This window comes from Tetrapisispora phaffii, chromosome 15 (assembly GCF_000236905.1).
Source record: "Tetrapisispora phaffii CBS 4417 chromosome 15, complete genome".
Lineage (NCBI taxonomy): Eukaryota > Fungi > Ascomycota > Saccharomycetes > Saccharomycetales > Saccharomycetaceae > Tetrapisispora > Tetrapisispora phaffii.
Window position 1 is genome coordinate 59,734 of NC_016534.1, and position 20,111 is coordinate 79,844.

General features: G+C 36.2%; 8 protein-coding genes and 2 non-coding genes across 10 annotated transcripts; 2 read left to right on the forward strand and 8 right to left on the reverse strand.

Annotated features, from left to right (window-relative positions):
- Nucleotides 1–272: 272 nt before the first annotated feature.
- VMA3 (H(+)-transporting V0 sector ATPase subunit c) lies at nucleotides 273–758 on the reverse strand (the record flags this gene model as incomplete). The annotated part of the gene is made up of 1 exon (XM_003688394.1): nucleotides 273–758. The coding sequence occupies one exon, from the start codon at nucleotides 756–758 to the stop codon at nucleotides 273–275; it is 486 nt and encodes a 161-aa protein (XP_003688442.1).
- A 536-nt stretch (nucleotides 759–1,294) lies between these two features.
- TPHA0Otrna5M lies at nucleotides 1,295–1,366 on the reverse strand. The gene has a single exon. It is a non-coding gene; the product is annotated as a tRNA-Met (tRNA).
- Nucleotides 1,367–3,003: 1,637 nt separating this feature from the next.
- On the reverse strand, nucleotides 3,004–3,426 carry VPS55 (Vps55p; the record flags this gene model as incomplete). Its single annotated transcript, XM_003688395.1, has 1 exon — nucleotides 3,004–3,426. One exon carries the CDS (start codon nucleotides 3,424–3,426, stop codon nucleotides 3,004–3,006), a length of 423 nt encoding a protein of 140 aa, XP_003688443.1.
- Nucleotides 3,427–4,080: 654 nt separating this feature from the next.
- On the reverse strand, nucleotides 4,081–6,057 carry TPHA0O00390 (Hsp70 family protein; the record flags this gene model as incomplete). The annotated part of the gene is made up of 1 exon (XM_003688396.1): nucleotides 4,081–6,057. The coding sequence occupies one exon, from the start codon at nucleotides 6,055–6,057 to the stop codon at nucleotides 4,081–4,083; it is 1,977 nt and encodes a 658-aa protein (XP_003688444.1).
- A 685-nt stretch (nucleotides 6,058–6,742) lies between these two features.
- SPF1 (ion-transporting P-type ATPase SPF1) lies at nucleotides 6,743–10,405 on the reverse strand (the record flags this gene model as incomplete). Its single annotated transcript, XM_003688397.1, has 1 exon — nucleotides 6,743–10,405. One exon carries the CDS (start codon nucleotides 10,403–10,405, stop codon nucleotides 6,743–6,745), a length of 3,663 nt encoding a protein of 1,220 aa, XP_003688445.1.
- Nucleotides 10,406–11,022: 617 nt separating this feature from the next.
- MCM3 (MCM DNA helicase complex subunit MCM3) lies at nucleotides 11,023–13,839 on the reverse strand (the record flags this gene model as incomplete). The annotated part of the gene is made up of 1 exon (XM_003688398.1): nucleotides 11,023–13,839. The coding sequence occupies one exon, from the start codon at nucleotides 13,837–13,839 to the stop codon at nucleotides 11,023–11,025; it is 2,817 nt and encodes a 938-aa protein (XP_003688446.1).
- A 462-nt stretch (nucleotides 13,840–14,301) lies between these two features.
- On the reverse strand, nucleotides 14,302–14,383 carry TPHA0Otrna9S. Its single transcript has one exon. It is a non-coding gene; the product is annotated as a tRNA-Ser (tRNA).
- A 475-nt stretch (nucleotides 14,384–14,858) lies between these two features.
- Nucleotides 14,859–15,335, reverse strand: TPHA0O00420 (uncharacterized protein; the record flags this gene model as incomplete). Its single annotated transcript, XM_003688399.1, has 1 exon — nucleotides 14,859–15,335. One exon carries the CDS (start codon nucleotides 15,333–15,335, stop codon nucleotides 14,859–14,861), a length of 477 nt encoding a protein of 158 aa, XP_003688447.1.
- Nucleotides 15,336–16,584: 1,249 nt separating this feature from the next.
- ANP1 (Anp1p) lies at nucleotides 16,585–18,231 on the forward strand (the record flags this gene model as incomplete). Its single annotated transcript, XM_003688400.1, has 1 exon — nucleotides 16,585–18,231. One exon carries the CDS (start codon nucleotides 16,585–16,587, stop codon nucleotides 18,229–18,231), a length of 1,647 nt encoding a protein of 548 aa, XP_003688448.1.
- Nucleotides 18,232–18,963: 732 nt separating this feature from the next.
- Nucleotides 18,964–20,073, forward strand: RAD23 (Rad23p; the record flags this gene model as incomplete). Its single annotated transcript, XM_003688401.1, has 1 exon — nucleotides 18,964–20,073. One exon carries the CDS (start codon nucleotides 18,964–18,966, stop codon nucleotides 20,071–20,073), a length of 1,110 nt encoding a protein of 369 aa, XP_003688449.1.
- Nucleotides 20,074–20,111: the final 38 nt, after the last annotated feature.

The following is a 20,111-nucleotide window of genomic DNA, read 5'->3' on the forward strand; positions in this document are numbered from 1 at the left end:
ATTTAAATACATTAAATGAATTCTATGTTGTATGAAAAATTGTACTGGCTTTTATACTTATGTATATTCGAATCTCAAATGAGATGCAAAAGTTGAAATTAACCCAATTTGTACTATGATGTTACTATAGTAAATAGTAACAAAATAAACTTAATAATCATATATATTTGTCAGTTTTAAATGATGGAAGAAAACTCAGCTTGATAGAATTATAATGTAAAAAACAAACAAAACATAGTTGGATACAGGAGTGGTCTATGAAATGGAGAAAATTAACAGACAACATCTTGGGTAGCTCTAGAGTTTAATAATAGGGCGACAATTAGACCATATAGACCCAAAACTTCTGCGAAAATTAAAATTAAAATCATACCAACAAATAATCTTGGTTGTTGAGAGTTACCTCTAACACCAGCATCTCCTACAATACCAATTGCAAAACCAGCAGCCAAACCACTTAAACCAACAGATAGACCAGCACCTAGTTGGATGAAACCAGTGTATAAAGCTTGTTTTTGACCTAGAGAGTAACAGACTAAGACTGAGACAACTAAACCATAAATAGCAATGATACCGGCCATAATGACAGGAACAATATTCTTAAATAATAAATCTGGTCTTAAAACACAGGTAGCACAGATACCGACACCTGATTTAGCGGTACCATAAGCAGCACCGAAAGAAGTGAAGATGATGGCAGCTGCACAACCCATGGCACCAAAAAACGGAGCATAAACAGGACATAAATCAGTACTCATCTTGATATATATTTGAATGAAGTAAAATTGGAAACAAGGTGTATTTAAATTTGCGATGGTTGAAGTACCAAATTAATCCACAAAGGCAATAAAAGTTATTTGTTTGTTCTTAATTTTACAATATTAGTATCAACTATAGTTGAACATTTGACAGTAATATCGTAAATATAATGTACCACCATCTTTTAAATAATATGAATCAATTCAAGAGCTGCATTCTTTGCTGCTGTAGTTTGCAACTTATTGTTCTGCTTCATAGTTAAGTTTTACAGTTTTCCATTTTTCACTTTATGGAACAGCAACCGCAATGTCACAATCTACGAACACGCAAATAGATGATGAAGCCCAAGATGTCACAAATTGATGAGATGTTGTAAGTTCTCAAGCTGTCTCCACAGTACTAAACCGCCATTCTAAATCTTTACTCTTTGTCCAAGAGTGTGTCAGGTTGTAGACAGCAGTTAGTATTGAAAGATTGGTATGCTAATGGTCTATAAAATGACTACGAATTTAAAAATTCAAAAAGAAAAAGAAATTAGCGCCGCTCGGTTTCGATCCGAGGACATCAGGGTTATGAGCCCTGCGCGCTTCCACTGCGCCACGGCGCTTACTAATTTCGTATCTTAGTTTTAGGTACATTCACTCAGATCAAATAGAGTTAATGTTACAGTGACACAATAGAATATTTGTTGGAAATGACACTGGTCGTATAAGTGACTATACGATACCAGTGTGGAGTAACAAGCTTATGTTGGGTAGTTCCAACATCTAAGTTAGTGTCATTAGCCACTTCAGTTGCTCTAGTATAGTCCATCTTCTTTATAGTTAAATAATCGATTGATCTTTTATTAGTGTAATTAAACTATTCTATATAGAGTTAGATGCCCTCCTTATATATGAGTTAATCTGACAGTTGAATGAACATGTGTACGTGTTCATTCATCCTCCTAAGATCTTTAGTGCTGTATTGTACATCTGTGTTTATCGCGTAGCCATTTACATTGTAGTGAGAAATTTGCACCTACCACTTGAAAGATTGTTCTAGACCTTCTTTCCATTAGTAAGTGATCTATTAGTTCTGGACTCAAAGTGTCATAAACTCTTAGTTCTGTCACATACACTACAATAATTCTGACAACCAGATATTACCTCTATACGAGACTATTGTTGTAAAACTGAAACAATAGTGCCTGCAAGAATGTAATAGCAGAATTTCTAATGCATAAATAGTACTGTAGAACCATCAGCCTGCCGTACGTGTTCAACTCGACGACGTCGTCTCGTTGGACAGAACGGTAGACTGAAATATGATGTATATATAAACCCCGGTAATCAATAGATAAATAATTCATTGATCCAGATCCAAGAGACACCAGAGAGATTAATCTAAATATCTATTATATAATTTAACAACTATTAATATATTAAAACAATGAACCAAACTATTGAGCAATTCTAAATGGAATATTCTAAACTTATTATTATTTCTTTTAGATCCAGTCAGTTTTCTGACTCTTGTACTATGGGAACCCAAAGCTTACGTCTATACTAATCGTCAGAGAGTGAGAGTGAGAGTGTTCGTAGTATAGTAAGTACTTGTTTTGGTTGCGAAACTGATTGGTCTGTTCTGGTATATGCGATCGTATAAGCTAGTCAGTAGTGTCATAGTGCTCAATGATGTTGCTATTGTCGTAAATATGTTTTACATACGTTTAGTACTAATTCAACTTCTTTAGAACTTACTGATACTGATAATTCCAGTATGCTATCTACGAATGACTTAATCCATTACATTGGATTTCTGATATGTATTTTAACAAACGATCATTCACTAAACAGCAGCTAAGAACTTCGCTGTTGAATTGAAATGAACTTTTTGTCCATAAATCTGACTTCTAATATGCAAACCATCTTAACAATCAATAATGCAGACGGCAGATGAAGCTCAACTTCAAAGAAGCCCATTCCAAGATCTCAGTTTTTTGGCCTTGAAATAGATGAAATCAAATTTCAGTTCCACACTTATTACTAGTGCTTACGGCAAGAGTTTTCTAGAAGCACACAACCTTGAGATTAATATAAAAAATATATTATTGCACGTTATATACTGTTTTATGTAGAGTTTACAATGCTAAATTTACCCACTATGTACTCTATCACCATAAGCTTGCGTGAAGACAACCGTTCCCAAACCCTAGTAGCTAAAGGAAGAAGATCTTTCGTTTTCCATAGACTTAATTGATGATCAAGTGAATAATTGATCATCTTCACCATCAAAACTAGATTGAAAGAACCACGAAAATGTTATTATAGAACAGTAGATGATGGAACCCCCCATTATACTCATTACACAACTTTCCGCAGCTATTAATTGACAATGTTGTAAGACCAGAGGCAAAACAATCCCTGAGGTGACAAACATACCAGTTAGGAAGTGGGAGAAATCATTACCATTTTGTGAGGATGAGTCGGACATGAAGTCTGCTGAACCGTACCTACTCTTCGAGAGTGCATTTGGCAATGGTGCTAGTAAAAAGAATAGTATATCGAGTAATGGATAGTAATTATGGAATAAGGCACAACTTAAAATGACTAACAGAAATCCCATGGACAGAAACCCTGATAATGATATGATTTTAGTTAATGGTGAAACTTTAATTTCGAACATCTTTTTGCTTCAGTAGTAGTTTTGAATTGGATAATTGGGAAGAAATAGTTGTGAATGGAATTATATGTTAGATCAACAGATGACTGATGTTATGTATATATATATACCCATCCTTGTTAAGCATTCTTATATTCATTAAATAAAATATCATATATTGTAATTTGTACATCCTTTAAAAATGAGCCACTATCCTTTTTTCCGTAAAGAACATTTTTCAATTTTGATATCTTTTTCGAATATGCTTTAAACCTTAGCGTAAGACAAATAAGATAAAAGTATGATGATAATAACTACTGGTGGTAATTTGTTTTATTGAATGATGAGAGCATCCATATATTAATGATTTAAACATTCCAAGGACCAGTAAATTCTTTAAATCGAATTCTTTAATTATATTATTAAATAACACATATCAATAATTGGATATGTATAAAATTTTATATGAGACTAAATACAAGATATAAATTATATATGATTAAGGTGATAAAGTGAGCAGATGCGTCAAACAATTGTTAAAATTTCCTGCCGAAGCGTTAATCTTCATTATCAATTACCTCTAATTTTTTCTTCCTTAACATATTTTTACAGTAACATGAACGAATTCATTAAAACAAAGTTATAATATTTCATAACAACCATGGCATCATATTATGCTTATTGTTTGGATTCGCCAGATGGGTTAGCATCAGAAGAATTGTTATTATTATTATTATTGTTATTTTCATTCTTGTACATCTGTTCAAATAACTTCATAGATGATGTTTGTAAGTCATCGGTCTTGGTCTTTAATTCTTCAGAGTTAACTTCTTCACCAGCTTGAACTCTAGCGATGAATTCTCTTAATTGAGTAATTTGGTCCTTAACCTTTTGAGCTTCGACCTTATCGATCTTACCTTCAAATTCTTTCAAAGAGTTTTCTGTGTCATTAGCTAATTGATCGGCTTTGTTAGCGGTTTCAATAGACTTCTTTCTGGCTTCATCTTGAGTCTTGAACTTTTCGGCATCGTTAACCATTTGTTCAATTTCAGCATCAGATAAACCGGAGGAACCTGCAACGGTGATGGAAGCATCCTTGTTGGAGGCCTTGTCTCTGGCAGAGACGTTAATGATACCATCAGCATCAATGTCGAAAGAAACTTCGATTTGTGGGACACCCTTTGGAGCTGGAGGGATACCGGCTAAGGTGAAATTACCGATTAATTTATTATCTCTAACTAATTCTCTTTCACCTTGGAAGACTCTAATTTCAACAGAAGTCTGACCAGCGGCGGCAGTAGAGAAGATTTGAGACTTCTTACATGGAACAGTAGTGTTTCTTGGAATCAATCTTGTGAAGACACCACCTAAAGTTTCGATACCTAAAGACAATGGAGTAACATCCAATAACAAGACATCTTTAACTTCACCAGCTAAGACAGCACCTTGAATAGCGGCACCAATGGCGACGGCTTCATCTGGGTTAACAGCCTTTGATGGTTCTTTGCCGAATAAAGATTTAACAGTTTCAATGACCTTTGGCATTCTTGACATACCACCGACTAAGATAACATCGGAGATATCAGAAGTAGATAGGTTAGCATCCTTCAAGGCCTTCTTGACTGGGTCCACGGTTCTCTTGATTAATGGTTCGGTTAAAGTTTCGAATTGAGCTCTAGAGAACTTCAAGTTGATATGCTTTGGGCCGGAAGCGTCGGCTGTAATAAATGGTAAGTTAATGTCTGTAGAGACAGTTGAAGATAATTCAATCTTTGCCTTTTCAGCAGCTTCTCTGATTCTTTGAATGGCCATACGGTCATTTTCTAAATCAATACCGCTTTCGGACTTGAATTTCTTGACGATTTCTCTTAATAGGATAATATCGAAATCTTCACCACCTAAATGGGTGTCACCATTAGTAGACTTGACTTCGAAGACACCATTTGAGATATCTAGAATGGAGATATCGAAAGTACCACCACCTAAATCGAAGACGGCGACAACTTTAGATTCAGATTTCTCCAAACCGTAAGCCAAAGCGGCGGCAGTTGGCTCATTCACAACTCTTAAGACGTTCAAACCGACAATCTGGCCGGCGTTCTTAGTGGCTTGTCTTTGAGAATCGTTGAAATAGGCTGGAACGGTAACGACGGCGTCCGTGACGGTCTTACTTAGATAAGCCTCAGCAGTTTCCTTCATCTTGTTCAAAACGAAACCACCAATTTGAGCTGGAGAGTAGCTTTGGCCTCTGGCTTCGACCCAGGCGTCACCGTTAGTGTGCTTGATAATCTTGTATGGGACTTGTTTGATGTCTCTTTGGACTTCTTGATCTTCGAACCTTCTACCAATCAATCTCTTAGTGGCGAACAAAGTGTTTTCCGGGTTGACAACAGCTTGTCTCTTGGCTGGAATACCGACCAATCTTTCGCCGTCCTTGGTGAAGGCAACGACAGAAGGAGTAGTTCTGGCACCTTCAGCATTTTCGATAATCTTTGGGATTTTACCTTCCATGATGGCGACGGCGGAGTTTGTAGTACCCAAATCGATACCGATAACTGGACCTTTAGTCTTCGTAGAGGAACTGTTGAAACGGGCAGCTAATTTTATTGAAGAACCAACGGATCTTTTATTCAAAATATTTCTAGCAGATAGCATTATCGACAGATGTGTTTGTGTATGATTGTGTGTATGTGTCCTTTCAACAAATGTATTTACAGAAAAAGCAATAGTAAAAGATGAAATAAATGGAAATCCTCAACAGTTAAATTATATTTACAGAATCAACAGGAATGAGAACAACTATATTTCTTGTAACAAGCAGTTATATTAGTTATATATGTATATATATTTATGCGGCTATAAATAACACAATAGGTGTGTGAATCATAGTTCTACTATGGTCCAATTTTATCAGCTCTTTTTATACTTACCAGAAAAAAATAACGTTTTTTAAAAATAAAAGCGGAAGGGCGGTGGTGCAGACACCGTTTGACCAATCTCGACAATGAGTGTTGCGCTTGCCCCATTCACCAACAAACCACCACCTCACCTCGTCCAAAACGATACAACCATTGAAACAGTGAAACAGCCGCACAAGAGACCAAGAAACCAGGTCGGGTAACACCGTTGCCGGCAAAGAAATTCTTTTCGTTTCTAGAAACTCTCCTGCACGCAGGGTTGACAGCCCGGGTAACGCACGGCGGAGTCCCGTAAGAGTGAGGCCATTAGGTGGACAGGCGATGACAGACAGACAGTTATGGAAAGCGTCACAATGTATAATTATATATATATCATTTATATGTACATCGACTTTATAAAGGAGGAGAGAGTGACCGTCCGCTTACACGATTTGGATTGATTTGACGGTGATATCGGCTGGTTTATCATCCATGAAGAAATATTTGAAAAAATATTCACAAGCAAAACTGCCAAAGAAATCCAATAATAGCGTTAAGGTCAATTTAGTTTTGAAAATGTCGGTCATTGGTACGAAATTCAATGCCTCGTTTAATTCTGGAAGCATTTCGGTTGCTCCTGCAAGGGCAAGACCTGCAACACCAAGGATACCGTAATACATCCCTTTATTGTTTTTAATGTTTTCTCTGAATGGTTCGCCTTGATAGTTGACTGCGAATGTGGAGACTTGTTGGACTAATTGAATCAAGAAAATACCAGTGTTCAATAGAGATGGAGTAAATTCTTTCTCTAGATCGATTTGTGGTTCTCTTGGTTCTAAAATATAGATTTCTTTTGTAATGTAAATCAAAGTGACAATGTGAATAGCAAATTGAGATAAGATTGAACCCATGATGTAAATGTTGAAAATACCCTTTTGTGGTCTACTCTTTGACAATTTTTCCAGTGGTTTACCACGTGAAATACTTAAGAAACAAACAGACAACAACAAACCAGAAGCAGTAGCTTGACCATCGCCAAATTTAACACCTGCTAAATAAATAACACTTAATGAATACGCACTAATCAAACAGTTTAAAGCCAGAATCTTGTACATTTGGATAGTATTAACTAAAGCACAACGTCCTTGTCTAATAATATTGGTAACAGCAGAAACATTGGACAATTTGGAGGTGAACGGAGCAGCACATGAAGCATCACCTAATTTCAAAGTTGGAACCTCTTCATCATCACCGTCACCATTAGCTTGGGCACTCATTAATAAAGTACTGAAATCGCTGCCGGAAGGCTTGATGTTTTTCTTATCAATTGGTTTTGGAACTTCAACAGGTTTGTTATTGGCCTCAGTAACTAATTTTCTTAATTCAGGAGTAATGGTCTTACCTTTCTTTTCCAAAGCTTTCAAATAATGTGGATTTTTTGGACCAGGTGGATAATAATCAGCAATTATTTCAGGAACAACAGGAATTGGTTGGCCCCATCTTGTAAATAATTCAACTTGTTTGTCGTAAACAGTCTTCATACCATTGGCTTTTCTTTCATCAGCAAGCTTTTTCATACCTTCTTCGGAACCATTCAATAAAGCAACACCAACATGAGCTTGTTTCAATGCACCGACGTCATTAGTACCATCACCACACATTAAAGTTTGGTAACCCATGTCTTTCAAATTATTCAAAATGTATTCTTTCTGCTTTGGAGAAACACGAGCATAGACCCAAGTATGACGAATTAATTGTCTTAATTGATCATGATCAGTTTCCACTAAAGCTTGTAAAGCAGCGCCAGTAACAGCAATATCATATTTATCAAAAATCTTAGCTTGATCAAATTTATCAGTTTTAACATCAAAATCCATTTTGATCGTTTCATCAACATTGAAAAACATTAGCTTAGATCCATCACCATTTGTGTCAGCTTTATCTAATATTAAACTATCTCTTTCAACAATAGCAACTTCTTTGGCAACATGGAGAGCAGTTAATGGGTTATCACCAGTAATCATAATACAACGATGAGAGGATTCATTCAACATTTTAATCGTTTCAATAGCATCGCTTTTCAATGGACAATGGAAAATCAAGAAACCACTGAAATCTAACTGCTCTTCAATATCTTCACGAGATAATGAATCAATATCAGCAGTACTCATCTTAGACAAACGTTTAGTAGCTAAAGCTAAAACACGAGAACCAGAACGGGTAAATGACTTATAAATATCATCATAATTGGCTGGAACACTAGTTAATCTTTCACGGATAGTTTCTGGAGCACCCTTAACGGCAGCAAAATATTCGCCTTTATGGGATGCAACAGAAGAGGATCTTTTTAATGCAGAAGAAAATTGGAAACGACGTAGAATGTTAACATCTCCATATTTTTTATGCGAGGTAACAACTTTAGTATTAACAGACCAACCAAAAGCCTTTAAAGTAGCTTTTTCCATTGGGTCACCAACCAAATCACCATCATCCAATTTAACTAATGCATGAGCAGCACCAATGACTAAAGCAGTAACTTCAGGGGCTTCATCAGCACGAAATGAGTGTCTGACATCGTCAACATTGTTGGAGAGACCAGCTAAACTTTCGAAAACTAAATCTTCACCGGTCAAAGTACCAGTTTTATCAAAACAACAAACATCAACTCTACCAGCTAATGGAATTCTAAATGGTTCAGTGCAATACACGTAAAATTTAGACAGAGCAGCTAAAGAACTGTTCACAGCCATTGTTAATTCCATTGGTAACTCAGGTGGGACAACGGAAGTGATAATCAAAATACAATCTAAAATTAATTTGGATTGAATTCTACCCATTTTAGTACCTTCAACCCAAACATACCAAGAAGCGACAATAGCGAAGTTCAATAGGAATAAAATAAAGAATAAAGCTTCCTTGTTATCAACAGAGACACGCTCAGAAGAGAAAATCATAACACGAACTAAAGAACCTTGGGAAGTTTCGAAACCAGTCTTAGTAACAATACCAAGAGCACCATTATCTGGAGCTAATGGAACAGCTGTTGTACCGTCTGGAGCAGTGACTTGTAAAGCCTTAGTACCACCGTGTAAAACAGAATTTTTATCAAGGTCATTAACTTGTAACAAATCATCTTTTGGACGTAACTTAATAGATTCTTTTAATAATGGAGTTGATTCACCAGATAACATAGCTTCATTAACAATACAACTACCGTCGACTAATATCAAGTCACATGGTAAAGCACTTTCTTCACTAGTTCTTGTGACTGAAACTAAATCATTTGGTAACAATTCATTGGTTTTCATAGTTTCCCATTTACCATCTCTGTAAACATTAATATCGAAGGGTTTAATGCCCATAGTTCTAAATTCCTTCAAAGTAGTCAAACGTTGGAAAACAGCAGCAGCTTCCATTGAGACCACAACGAATAAGTTAAATAAAGAATAGTACCAGAAATCATCTAATAACCACAAAGCAATACAGAAAAGTTGAAAGATAAAGAGTGGAGCAACAGCGTGTTCTTGGAATAATTCAATAAAAGTTGGAATTGGAATATCAAACGAGTTTTGACCATATAATCTTCTCAAATTAGTCAAGTCACCAGATAAACCCTTATGATTAGTAAAGTCACCAATCTTTGGAGAATCATCAATTATGAACTTTGGAGATGAAAATAGGTTAGTTTTCTCATCCCACAAGAATCTCTTCTTTTGGAATTCAAAAAATGTTTGTAAATGTCCCTCTTCTTGAACTCTTTGAATTGGAGCAATGTCATCGGAACCATTATTAGCGGTAGTGAAAATCATAATATGAGTAGCTTCAGCAACATTATTGCTTGAAACATAGTCAAACCTTGCTTTGATGTTCACATTCCAAAATGGCATTAAAATTACTAACACATTTAAAGAAATAATAGCACCTAGATAGACAAAGGTCCACTCTGAACCACCGATATATTTCTCATAGTTTGTAAAATATATTTGAAAGAATGTAGCATATAGTGGTAAAAACGGTAACAAATAAGGTTTGGATGTCAATGTTCTTGGAACCAAAAGTTTGGAGTCCTTCACAATCGGACTCTCGACAAATGAAGTAGTACCCATCCTTATCAATCCAATAATATCCGTTGAGCTAGCAGTCTATCAGCACAACTAATATATATGCACAGTCAACAGAATCCTATTAGATTCTTAGAATTAGAAATATATATCTATAATCTTATAAATTGTAACTAATAATTTGCCACTATCAACTGGTTAAATATTTCAGTTTGAATATTTATATTGAAGTCTTGAAAGAAAATAAAATCATGTTCGGGCAAAAAATGTGAATAGAACAGGCAAACTCATTGCGTAACTGATAAGAAAAGACAATAAAGAGGACAATATTTGAACTTTATGTAATGATTTATATTTAATACTTATAAATAATATATTTGAATCTGTAAATGACGACTATAGACGTCAATTATTAGTATAGAGCAAATTGAAGTTGATTTCTTTCGTTAAAAGAATGATTAAGAAACTTTATTAATACAAAAATAAATTGAACCTATAACATCAGTGTTTTTTAGAACATAGTTTAATGGTAATATTTAAAGTAACATGATGTATAGGTTAACTAGAAATGGAATTGATTTGTAGAACAAAATAAAATTATGTTTTTTTATGCAAAATGTCGGAAATATGTGTATGTGTGTGTCATTTTTATTATATATACCTTATACTCTCCAAACTTTATTATCTGCAAGCATTAAATTATTTCTTTCTGCCATTATCATTAAACCTGCCATATATTCTTCTTCAGTGAATTTCTCTTCATCAGGTAATTCTTCATTAATTAGGCCGAATAAACCCTCTAGAGGATAAGATTCATCTTCAAAGATACCAGATTGCATCAGACGAGCTGTAATACCGGACAATAATGACAATCTAGCAGTTGAAATTTTAGAGTTGCTAACATTCTCTATATCGAAAGAAGTTGTGTGAGTGGAATTAGACATATTAGATAGCCTTGGGGTATCGCTCAATGGCCCAGCATTTTCTGCAGATTGTTGACTTAATTGTTCTCTACGTCTTGGTGAAACCCTCAGACCTCTTCTTATTCTATCTTCCAATTGCTCTTCGTCTTCAATATTAATTGGTTCGTCTTGTTCATAATCACTATCGACAATGCCTAAGTTTCTGCGCGCTGAATTGCTGACAGGGGACGATACTGTTCCCTTTCTTGGTGTACTTTTAACTGGGGATGAACGAGCACTTCCTCTGGTCTTCTTTCTTGGCGACTTCTTTGGAGATCTATTCATTAATGATTCTTCTGCATCACTATCTTCATAGAAAATGTCGTTACCAACATCTTCACCTAATAAAGCAAATCTTAGTAAATTTACTGCAAGTAAGGCATCACGTTTATTTACAACTCTAGATAATCTAACTTTTGCATGCGCTGTTGCCAATCTAATCAAAGTTTCTAAAGTTCTTGCAGTGATTGGTGATTTTTTAGAATTTTCATCATTTCTTAAATCTGCGTAATTCTTAACAATGACATCTGTTGCTTCTTTAGTAAGTTGTGGTTGAATACGTTCCTTTGCATATTGAACATATTTTCTTAAGAAAGGAATGGTGACAATTTTTGGAATCTCTGTACCATTATGATTACCTTTATTTTTAGCTAATTTAGCACCTGCTTGTAATAATGGATTATATTTTTCAAAAATTTGATTTTCGTCATCGTCGTTAGCATTGGCTTCATTCTGAGCGTCATTTTCGTCTTCATCGTCTACACCAACAGCTAACGATAAATTAATTCTTTCACGAATTGGTTCACCTTCCAAATAACCTGGAGGTAGGTATCTATGAGTTCTCAAAACATGTTCACTAATAGATCTATCTCTAATTTCGTTAATATCATCAGTAACCACAAATAATAAATCGAAACGGGATAATAATGAATCTGGTAAAGCAATATTTTGATGCGGATCTCTGTTGATATCATATTGACCAAAAACAGGATTAGCAGCAGCAATAACACTACAACGAGCATTCAAGGTAGTATGGATACCAGCTTTAGCAATAGTAACGGTTTGTTGTTCCATGACTTCATGAATTGCCACTCTATCGGCATCACTCATCTTGTCAAATTCATCGATACAGACTATACCACGATCAGCTAAAACCATTGCACCTGCTTCCAATCTTCTTTCACCTGTTTCTCTGTCAGTAGTGACTGCAGCAGTTAAACCTACACCAGAGGAACCCCTACCAGTAGTCGCAATTGCTAAAGAAGCTGTGTTCAAGACGAATCTTAACATTTGAGATTTTGCAGTAGATGGATCACCAACCATTAGAATATTAATATCACCTCTTAAATGAGATCCATTATCTAAATTCTTTTCCATACCACCCATTAACATCAATAAAACTGCACGTTTGATATGATCGTGACCATAAATAGAAGGAGCTAAAGATTGAGATAATAAGTCGAAAATATCACTTCTCTTTGATACTTTATTGATATTTCTAATGTCAACATCAGTCAACGCTTGTCTTGCTGCGACACCAGTGGATCTGGCATGTAGTGGGTACACAGTGTTACCAATGATTAAAGTTTTGAACGCAGTCAAAGCAGAAGAATCTTGATCCATACCACCTGCACCAAGTGATTTAAACACACCGATGATATTAACTCTATCACCTGGTTTTGTAGTGTCTACCAAATCATCATCTAATATGATATCTATTGATCTTGGTAATTGACCAGCTGGAGCCATTTCTGGCATTTCCTGCACTGTAATACGTTGGTGATCTAAGAAAGTGGAATAACCATATTCTGTAGTCAATTTGTTACCTTCTGAATCTTCAGTCGGATAGATTGCTGGAGTGGGTACTCTTGTAGTTAACGTAGTGGTAGCATCCGTATAATCTCTGTAATGGAACCTACCTGTATTTTCTGCGAAATGAACAGATCTAATTAATTTTGGTCTCACTAGCGATGTCTTGGTGACAATTCCTTCAATAGAAACCAATTTATTCAAAAAAAGTGAATTTAAAGAACGTGGAGATAAAGCATGAGCACCAAAGGCACCTCTGAATGACAATTTCCAGGATTTCTTAGATGACAAGCTAGCGGAATTGCTCTGTAAATTAGGTAGATCATCAATAGAGGAAGCCAAATCTGTGATGGCCTTTTCAGCCGGTAAAATGAAGTTTGAAGGATCAATCAGCATACCTGACCAGAAACTTCTATCGAATTCTCTTAACTCATCCAACGAGATAGTGATTCTCAAAGGTAATGGTTCACTCACTCGTGAACCTTCTTTGACACCAGTTTTGTCGATATCTCCTGAATCGAGATCTAAATCGACATCGGAATAGTCTTTCCCATCCAAAGAATTCAACACGTTAGCATTATGGGACTGTATAGATCTGATATGATCCTTGTAGATAGAAAAACTATCTAAAAATTCCTGGAACCGTCTGACTCTATCCGAGAACGCAGCATCTGGAGTAAATGTAGTAGCATCTGTATCAACGTCCATCTTATATATATATATATATATAGGTACACACACAGAAGCGATGGCTTATCTGTCAACTTTTGAAACTGTGTTTAGGTTGACTTTAAGAGGCAAAGAGAAACCAAGTGAAATAGAACTACTGGACAATTTATACAATCCACCCCAATACACCAGACTTCAATTCTGTCAATGAAGCTCTATAAAAATAAATTACAAAAAGCTCTTTAGTTGTTAGAAGTTGACGTTTATTTTTCACTTCTTTCTTTAGATATTTCAAGATTCAAAAATTGTTCTTACTATGGTTTGTGTGGCTATACAGTGGTGAACATGCAATTCATTATGTTACACTTCCTAATGGGGATATACAGCGCAGTAAATTACCCAATAAGGTAAAAACCAAATTTTTATCACATTGATATCCGAAAAGAGGCATAGAAAGGCGAAAAATGGCTGAAAAAGGAAATAAAAAGTGAAAAGAAAATTCGACAACTGCAGGATTTGAACCTGCGCGGGCAGAGCCCAAAAGATTTCTAATCTTTCGCCTTAACCACTCGGCCAAGTTGCCGTTAAAATCCTTGAGATTTTAGGGTTGGTATGAGGGTCAGATGACATAACGATAGTTGCATCTGATAGCTGAAATCGGAGGTAATTGCAGGTGTTTAGAGTTTTATGGGTCCCATTGGTGTTAGCACAGTGAATGATGTTTTGTAAATATTGCATACAATGTTGATTATTTGTAAATGGGGGGGGGATTGGTTAGCAACAGAGTGTGTGAGTGGAGAAACAATTCAAAAGATTATATTATAATACTAGGTTTACATACCTACGTCTTATTCAATTCAATTGTCTAAGCAATTCAATTCCAGCAAACACAGAACAAACTTTCTCTGTTTGTTCTCCAGATAATTGCACGAACCTCATTCGTGAAGAACTGAGAAAAAACATCATTATTCCTCGATTAAGAAATGTATATTATATTATATATTATATTAGATATATATATACATGTCTAGCTATAAATAATTGTATATCTAGTTTGCTTAAGCGGAGCCATTGGCTTCTTTGAAAGAGATAGCAGCTTCTTCTTCCATGGCGGAGATGATAACAACATTCAAATCTTTACCTTCATCGAAAGCTTCTTGTAATTTATCACCTAACTCACCTTCTGGAGCTTTAACGTCGTCCTTAGTTTCACCATCATTGCTCATCAAAGATAAGAAACCATCGTCAATGTCCAACAATTGGTACTCAGTTCTCTTAACGAATGGACATTCCATGTTGTGAGTGGATGGAGATAAATCTTCCATCTTCTTACCAGTGAAGACATCAATAGCGACTAAATGGACTTTAGCGTGACCATGCTTACCGGTCTTGGAGGTAGACATGTCAACAATTTTACATGGTCTGCCCTTGATGACAACGAAACCACCCTTTCTCAAAGCGGAACATTGCATTGGGTAAGTTAAAGAGGAGCCGGCATCAGCGGTTTCGAAAGTGTGTTGTTCTTCTTCAGACATGATAATTGAGTATATATATGTTGTAGACGTAGCTTTATTAAAGACAACTTTCAATTGGAAATCGCACAAGAAAAAAGGTTTAAATGATATAACTAAGAAATATGCACTCACACAGAGAAGAAACAAGATATCAATTTGTAATTAAGACACATAAAATGACATTGCCTTACGCAGAGGATATATATGTATGTATATATATATATCTGTTACTTGCATATATATATGAAGTAATTGGAAATGAAAAAAATGAAGAAAAAAAAGCTTCAATGGACGTTGATGCACACTTTGGACGTCGATCTAGTAGAACTGATATCTAAACTACTATAGTGTTAATTGTCTTAAGTACCTTCTGTATGAATGTTACAATGAACTAAGAGAGTTAAACTGCAATTGATCTCTCGTTTAAAGAATCGAAACAAAATGCTCTTTTCGAAGTGAGAGATAGTTAAGTGCCTACGAATCGACTAAGCACGACGACGACGACAATGAAGTTACAATTATTGTCGATGAGTTTCCTGGTCGGATCTTTCTACTCATTTTTTTTGTGAGTCGTACAAAGGACATTGTCCAGTTTAGTGAATGTTTCGAGATATCACCTAGTTCTGCGTTGGCCCTACGAAAACAAGATCCTACCGAATGCCCTAATGACAAATGGGTTACGGTGTCTGCTTGTCTGCTTGTGTGGGCGTGGTTCGTTCTCTGTTTGTAGCTCGAGCAAGAGGAACTCTTGCTCGAGTGTTCGTGACCACTGGCCGGTTAACGTCGACGACCAATGTTGCCAGCTGCTTCTGCTCTACACGAAATCGAAGAGGTAGGACGTCGACCTTACACAATGGTTTCCTTCGAACTCGACCACAACAAAACAAAGCAAAGTTCGTTCATTTTTCATTTTCGTTTTTATTTATTTTTTTGGTGATGGAAACTGTGCTGTTGTTGGTGATGATGATGATGTTGGTGGAAATGAAGAAGTGAAAAATTGTGTCGATGATGGATGGTACCACTTTAACCAAAAACAACATAATCAATATTTTGTAAGATGTAAAATTTTGATACGGTAGTTAGTGTTGCCATTAGATTCGAGGGTTTCTATTCTGGGATCACGATATTTTGATTATATTTACGTGTTTATATATATATGCGTTTAGTTATATATATATAGATATTTCATATATATACACACAGATATACTTGTTTGTTTGCCATTTCTAGTGGGTCGAGAATATAAACGTTCCTTTGTCCTGGTCACGTCATGAAATATAACAAGAAGGTTTCCCATGTGGTTAGTTCCAACCTGGTCAGTGTCATTGGCTCTCTTTTCACTGCGTTAGTTGTACTGAAATTCCTTATTAGCAACTCTTTGATTTCTTTACCATCACTTTTGAAGTTTGTTCAATTAAATCCATCACACTCTTATGTGCCAGACTTTAGGGACACTCCAAATGTAGAGTTTTACGACTTGCGCAATTACAAAGGTAATAAAGATGGTTGGCAACGAAACGACCGAATCGTGTTCTGTGTGCCATTGCGAGATGCTGCGCAACATTTACCAAGGTTCTTCGACCATTTGGACAAGATGTCATATCCGCATAATTTGATCGATCTGTCCTTTTTGGTCAGTGACTCTTCAGATGACACAATGGGCGTTCTGTTGTCGAATCTGCAGACTGCACAATCCCAACGTGATAAGAGCAAGCGATTCGGAAACATCGAAATCTATGAGAAGGATTTCGGTCAAGTCATAGGTCAGTCCTTTTCAGATAGACATGGTTTTGCTGGTCAAGGGCCAAGAAGAAAATTGATGGCAAGAGCACGTAATTGGCTGGGGTCGGTGGCATTGAAGCCATATCACTCGTGGGTGTACTGGAGAGATGTCGATATCGAAACTGCCCCAAGGACTATCATGGAAGATTTGATGCATCATGATAAAGATATTATTGTACCAAACGTCTGGAGGCCTTTGCCAGATTGGTTGGGAAATATCCAACCATACGATTTGAACTCATGGCAAGAATCTGAAGGTGGTCTGCAGTTAGCAAACCAATTGAATGAAGATGCAGTCATTGTGGAAGGGTACCCTGAATACGCAACTTGGAGACCACATTTGGCGTATATGAGAGATCCAAATGGTGATCCAGAAGTCGAGATGGAACTGGATGGGATTGGTGGTGTCTCGATTTTGTCGAAGGCCAATGTTTTCCGTTCAGGCTCCCACTTTCCTGCCTTTTCGTTCGAAAAACATGCAGAAACAGAAGCTTTTGGTAAATTATCAAGAAGAATGGGATATAACGTCATTGGTCTACCGCATTACGTCGTATGGCACATCTACGAACCTTCCACTGAGGATTTGAAACACATGGAATGGATGGCTGAGGAAGAGACGAGAAGAATCGAAGAAGAGAAACTAAGAGAATTTTACAACAAAGTATGGGATCTTGGTTTCGATGACGTTAGAGAGGAATGGTCTTTTGAAAAAGATTCCATTTTGAAAAACATCGATAATAACGAAGCTGTGAATAATAAGTTAGCAAATGAAAACGAATGGTATGAAAATACTTTAGAAGAAAAAAATAAGCTTTTAGAGCTGCAAAAAGAGAAGAGTAGAGAAGCTGCTAAGAAAAAAGCTAGGGAAGAGTTCAAGAATAAAGAGAAAGCCAATGCTGAACGTTCACTAAATGGCAACAAGGAGATGAAGGATAGCCTGAACAAAGGCAAAACAGAAAATAAAAAAGAATCTACAGAAAAGAAACAAGATAATACTAACAAAAATATGAACAATGAACAAAATCCAAAACAGGAGGAAAAGGGCCAGCCTGGGGAAAATACTAATAAAGACGCTCCAAAACAAAAGGAAGCCAAGCAAAACGTCCCAGCGGACTTCGACCCACAGAAGCAATGATTCTAGATCAAAGATCCGTCATGAACATATACACAACACATTTAAGTATATATTTCAAATACTCATAAGAAATAAAATATAATTAATACCAAAAAACTTAAAGCTTGATAAATGAAAAGACCAATTGATAACTCACATTGGCAGCACTACCACCAGTCATCTTGACGAGAACTCAAGCACCAGCATCCAAGCAACAGCATCTAGTCTTAAACTAACTGATGTCTTTGGTCAATGAGGATGGCTTGTCACGATATATATATATAGTTTAACACTGTATTCGTCATAAACGACTATTCACTAACGACATAGACGTATTTACCCGAACCGCAGTTTTGGCGACCGGTGGCAAAAGATGTCTATTAAGAGCATCGATAAATCTATCAAGTAGATATATCTATAGCCAATATAGCTATTAAGTATAATATATAAATTGAATGTTTCATTAACTTCAATAGGTCCAGTTTGGTTCTTGTACATTGCAACGCTCAGCTACAGAAAGCTAGATAAACCACGGACTACAGCGGTAGTATATCACTTTTAAGCATTTTGTTTCTAAAGGGCTTCTTTTGTGCCATTTATATTTTATTATTGTATTGTTTATTTTTTAAAAACAAAGCACAATACATTTATTTTGCGACCATATTTTAAGAATTGGATCAATAGTATAGAAAAAAATAGAACTCGATCTCATACATATCAGCTACATTAAAAAAAAACAAAAACACATCAGTAATGGTCAGTATTTTATTTAAAGATTTTAAGAAGCAAAAGATATCTCTAGATCTTCCTGCTTCAAGCACCGTTCTACATGCTAAGAAGCAATTAGCTGAACAGAAAGAATGCGACGATTCGCAGATTAAATTAATATATTCTGGTAAAGTTTTACAAGACAGTAATAGCATTGAAGGTTGCGGTTTAAAAGATGGTGATCAGGTCATTTTCATGATTTCGAAAAAGAAATCCACTGTCACACAAGTCACTGAACCAACTGAATCTAAAGAAGTAGCTGCTCCTGAAGTAGCTGCATCTGCTCCTGTTGCGGAATCCACAGAAACTGCTACGGAAGCCGCTCCTGCACATAGTACTACTGAAGGCCAACAACCCGTTACCGCATCTAATGATCCAGGCTTCGTCGTAGGTTCTCAACGTAATGAAGCAGTTGATAGAATAATGGAAATGGGTTACGAAAGAGAAGAGGTGGAAAGAGCCTTAAGAGCTGCTTTCAACAATCCAGATAGAGCTGTGGAGTATCTATTGATGGGTATTCCTGACCATTTACAACAGCAACAGCAACAACCACAAGTAACACAAGAAGCACAAGAACCTACCTCCGGATCGACTGAGGTTGCCCAGACTGCAGGTGAGCAAGGTGACATAAATGAAGACGACTTGTTCGCTCAAGCTGCTCAAAATAACGCCACTGATGGCTCAACCGGTGCAAGTGCTGCAGGTTCCCAACCAGGCTCCATTGGTTTAACTATGGAAGACTTATTAGCATTAAGGCAAATAGTTGCTGGTAATCCAGAAGCTTTAGGTCCTTTATTAGAAAATTTGAGCACAAGATATCCGCAACTACGCGAACAGATTCTAAGCAATCCAGAAGTATTTGTATCTATGCTGTTGGAAGCCGTAGGTGATAACCTACAAGGTTCAATGGATAGTGAATTCGATAACCTAGGTTTAACTGAAGGTGCTGAAGGTGACGAAGGTGAAGAATCCGAATTAGCACAACCGCCTATATCATTGACTGAAGCAGATGAACAAGCAATCTCTCGTTTATGTGAATTGGGTTTTGAACGTAGTTTAGTAGTACAAGTGTACTTTGCATGTGACAAAAAATGAAGAAAATCGCAGCTAATATGTTATTTAGCGAATACGCT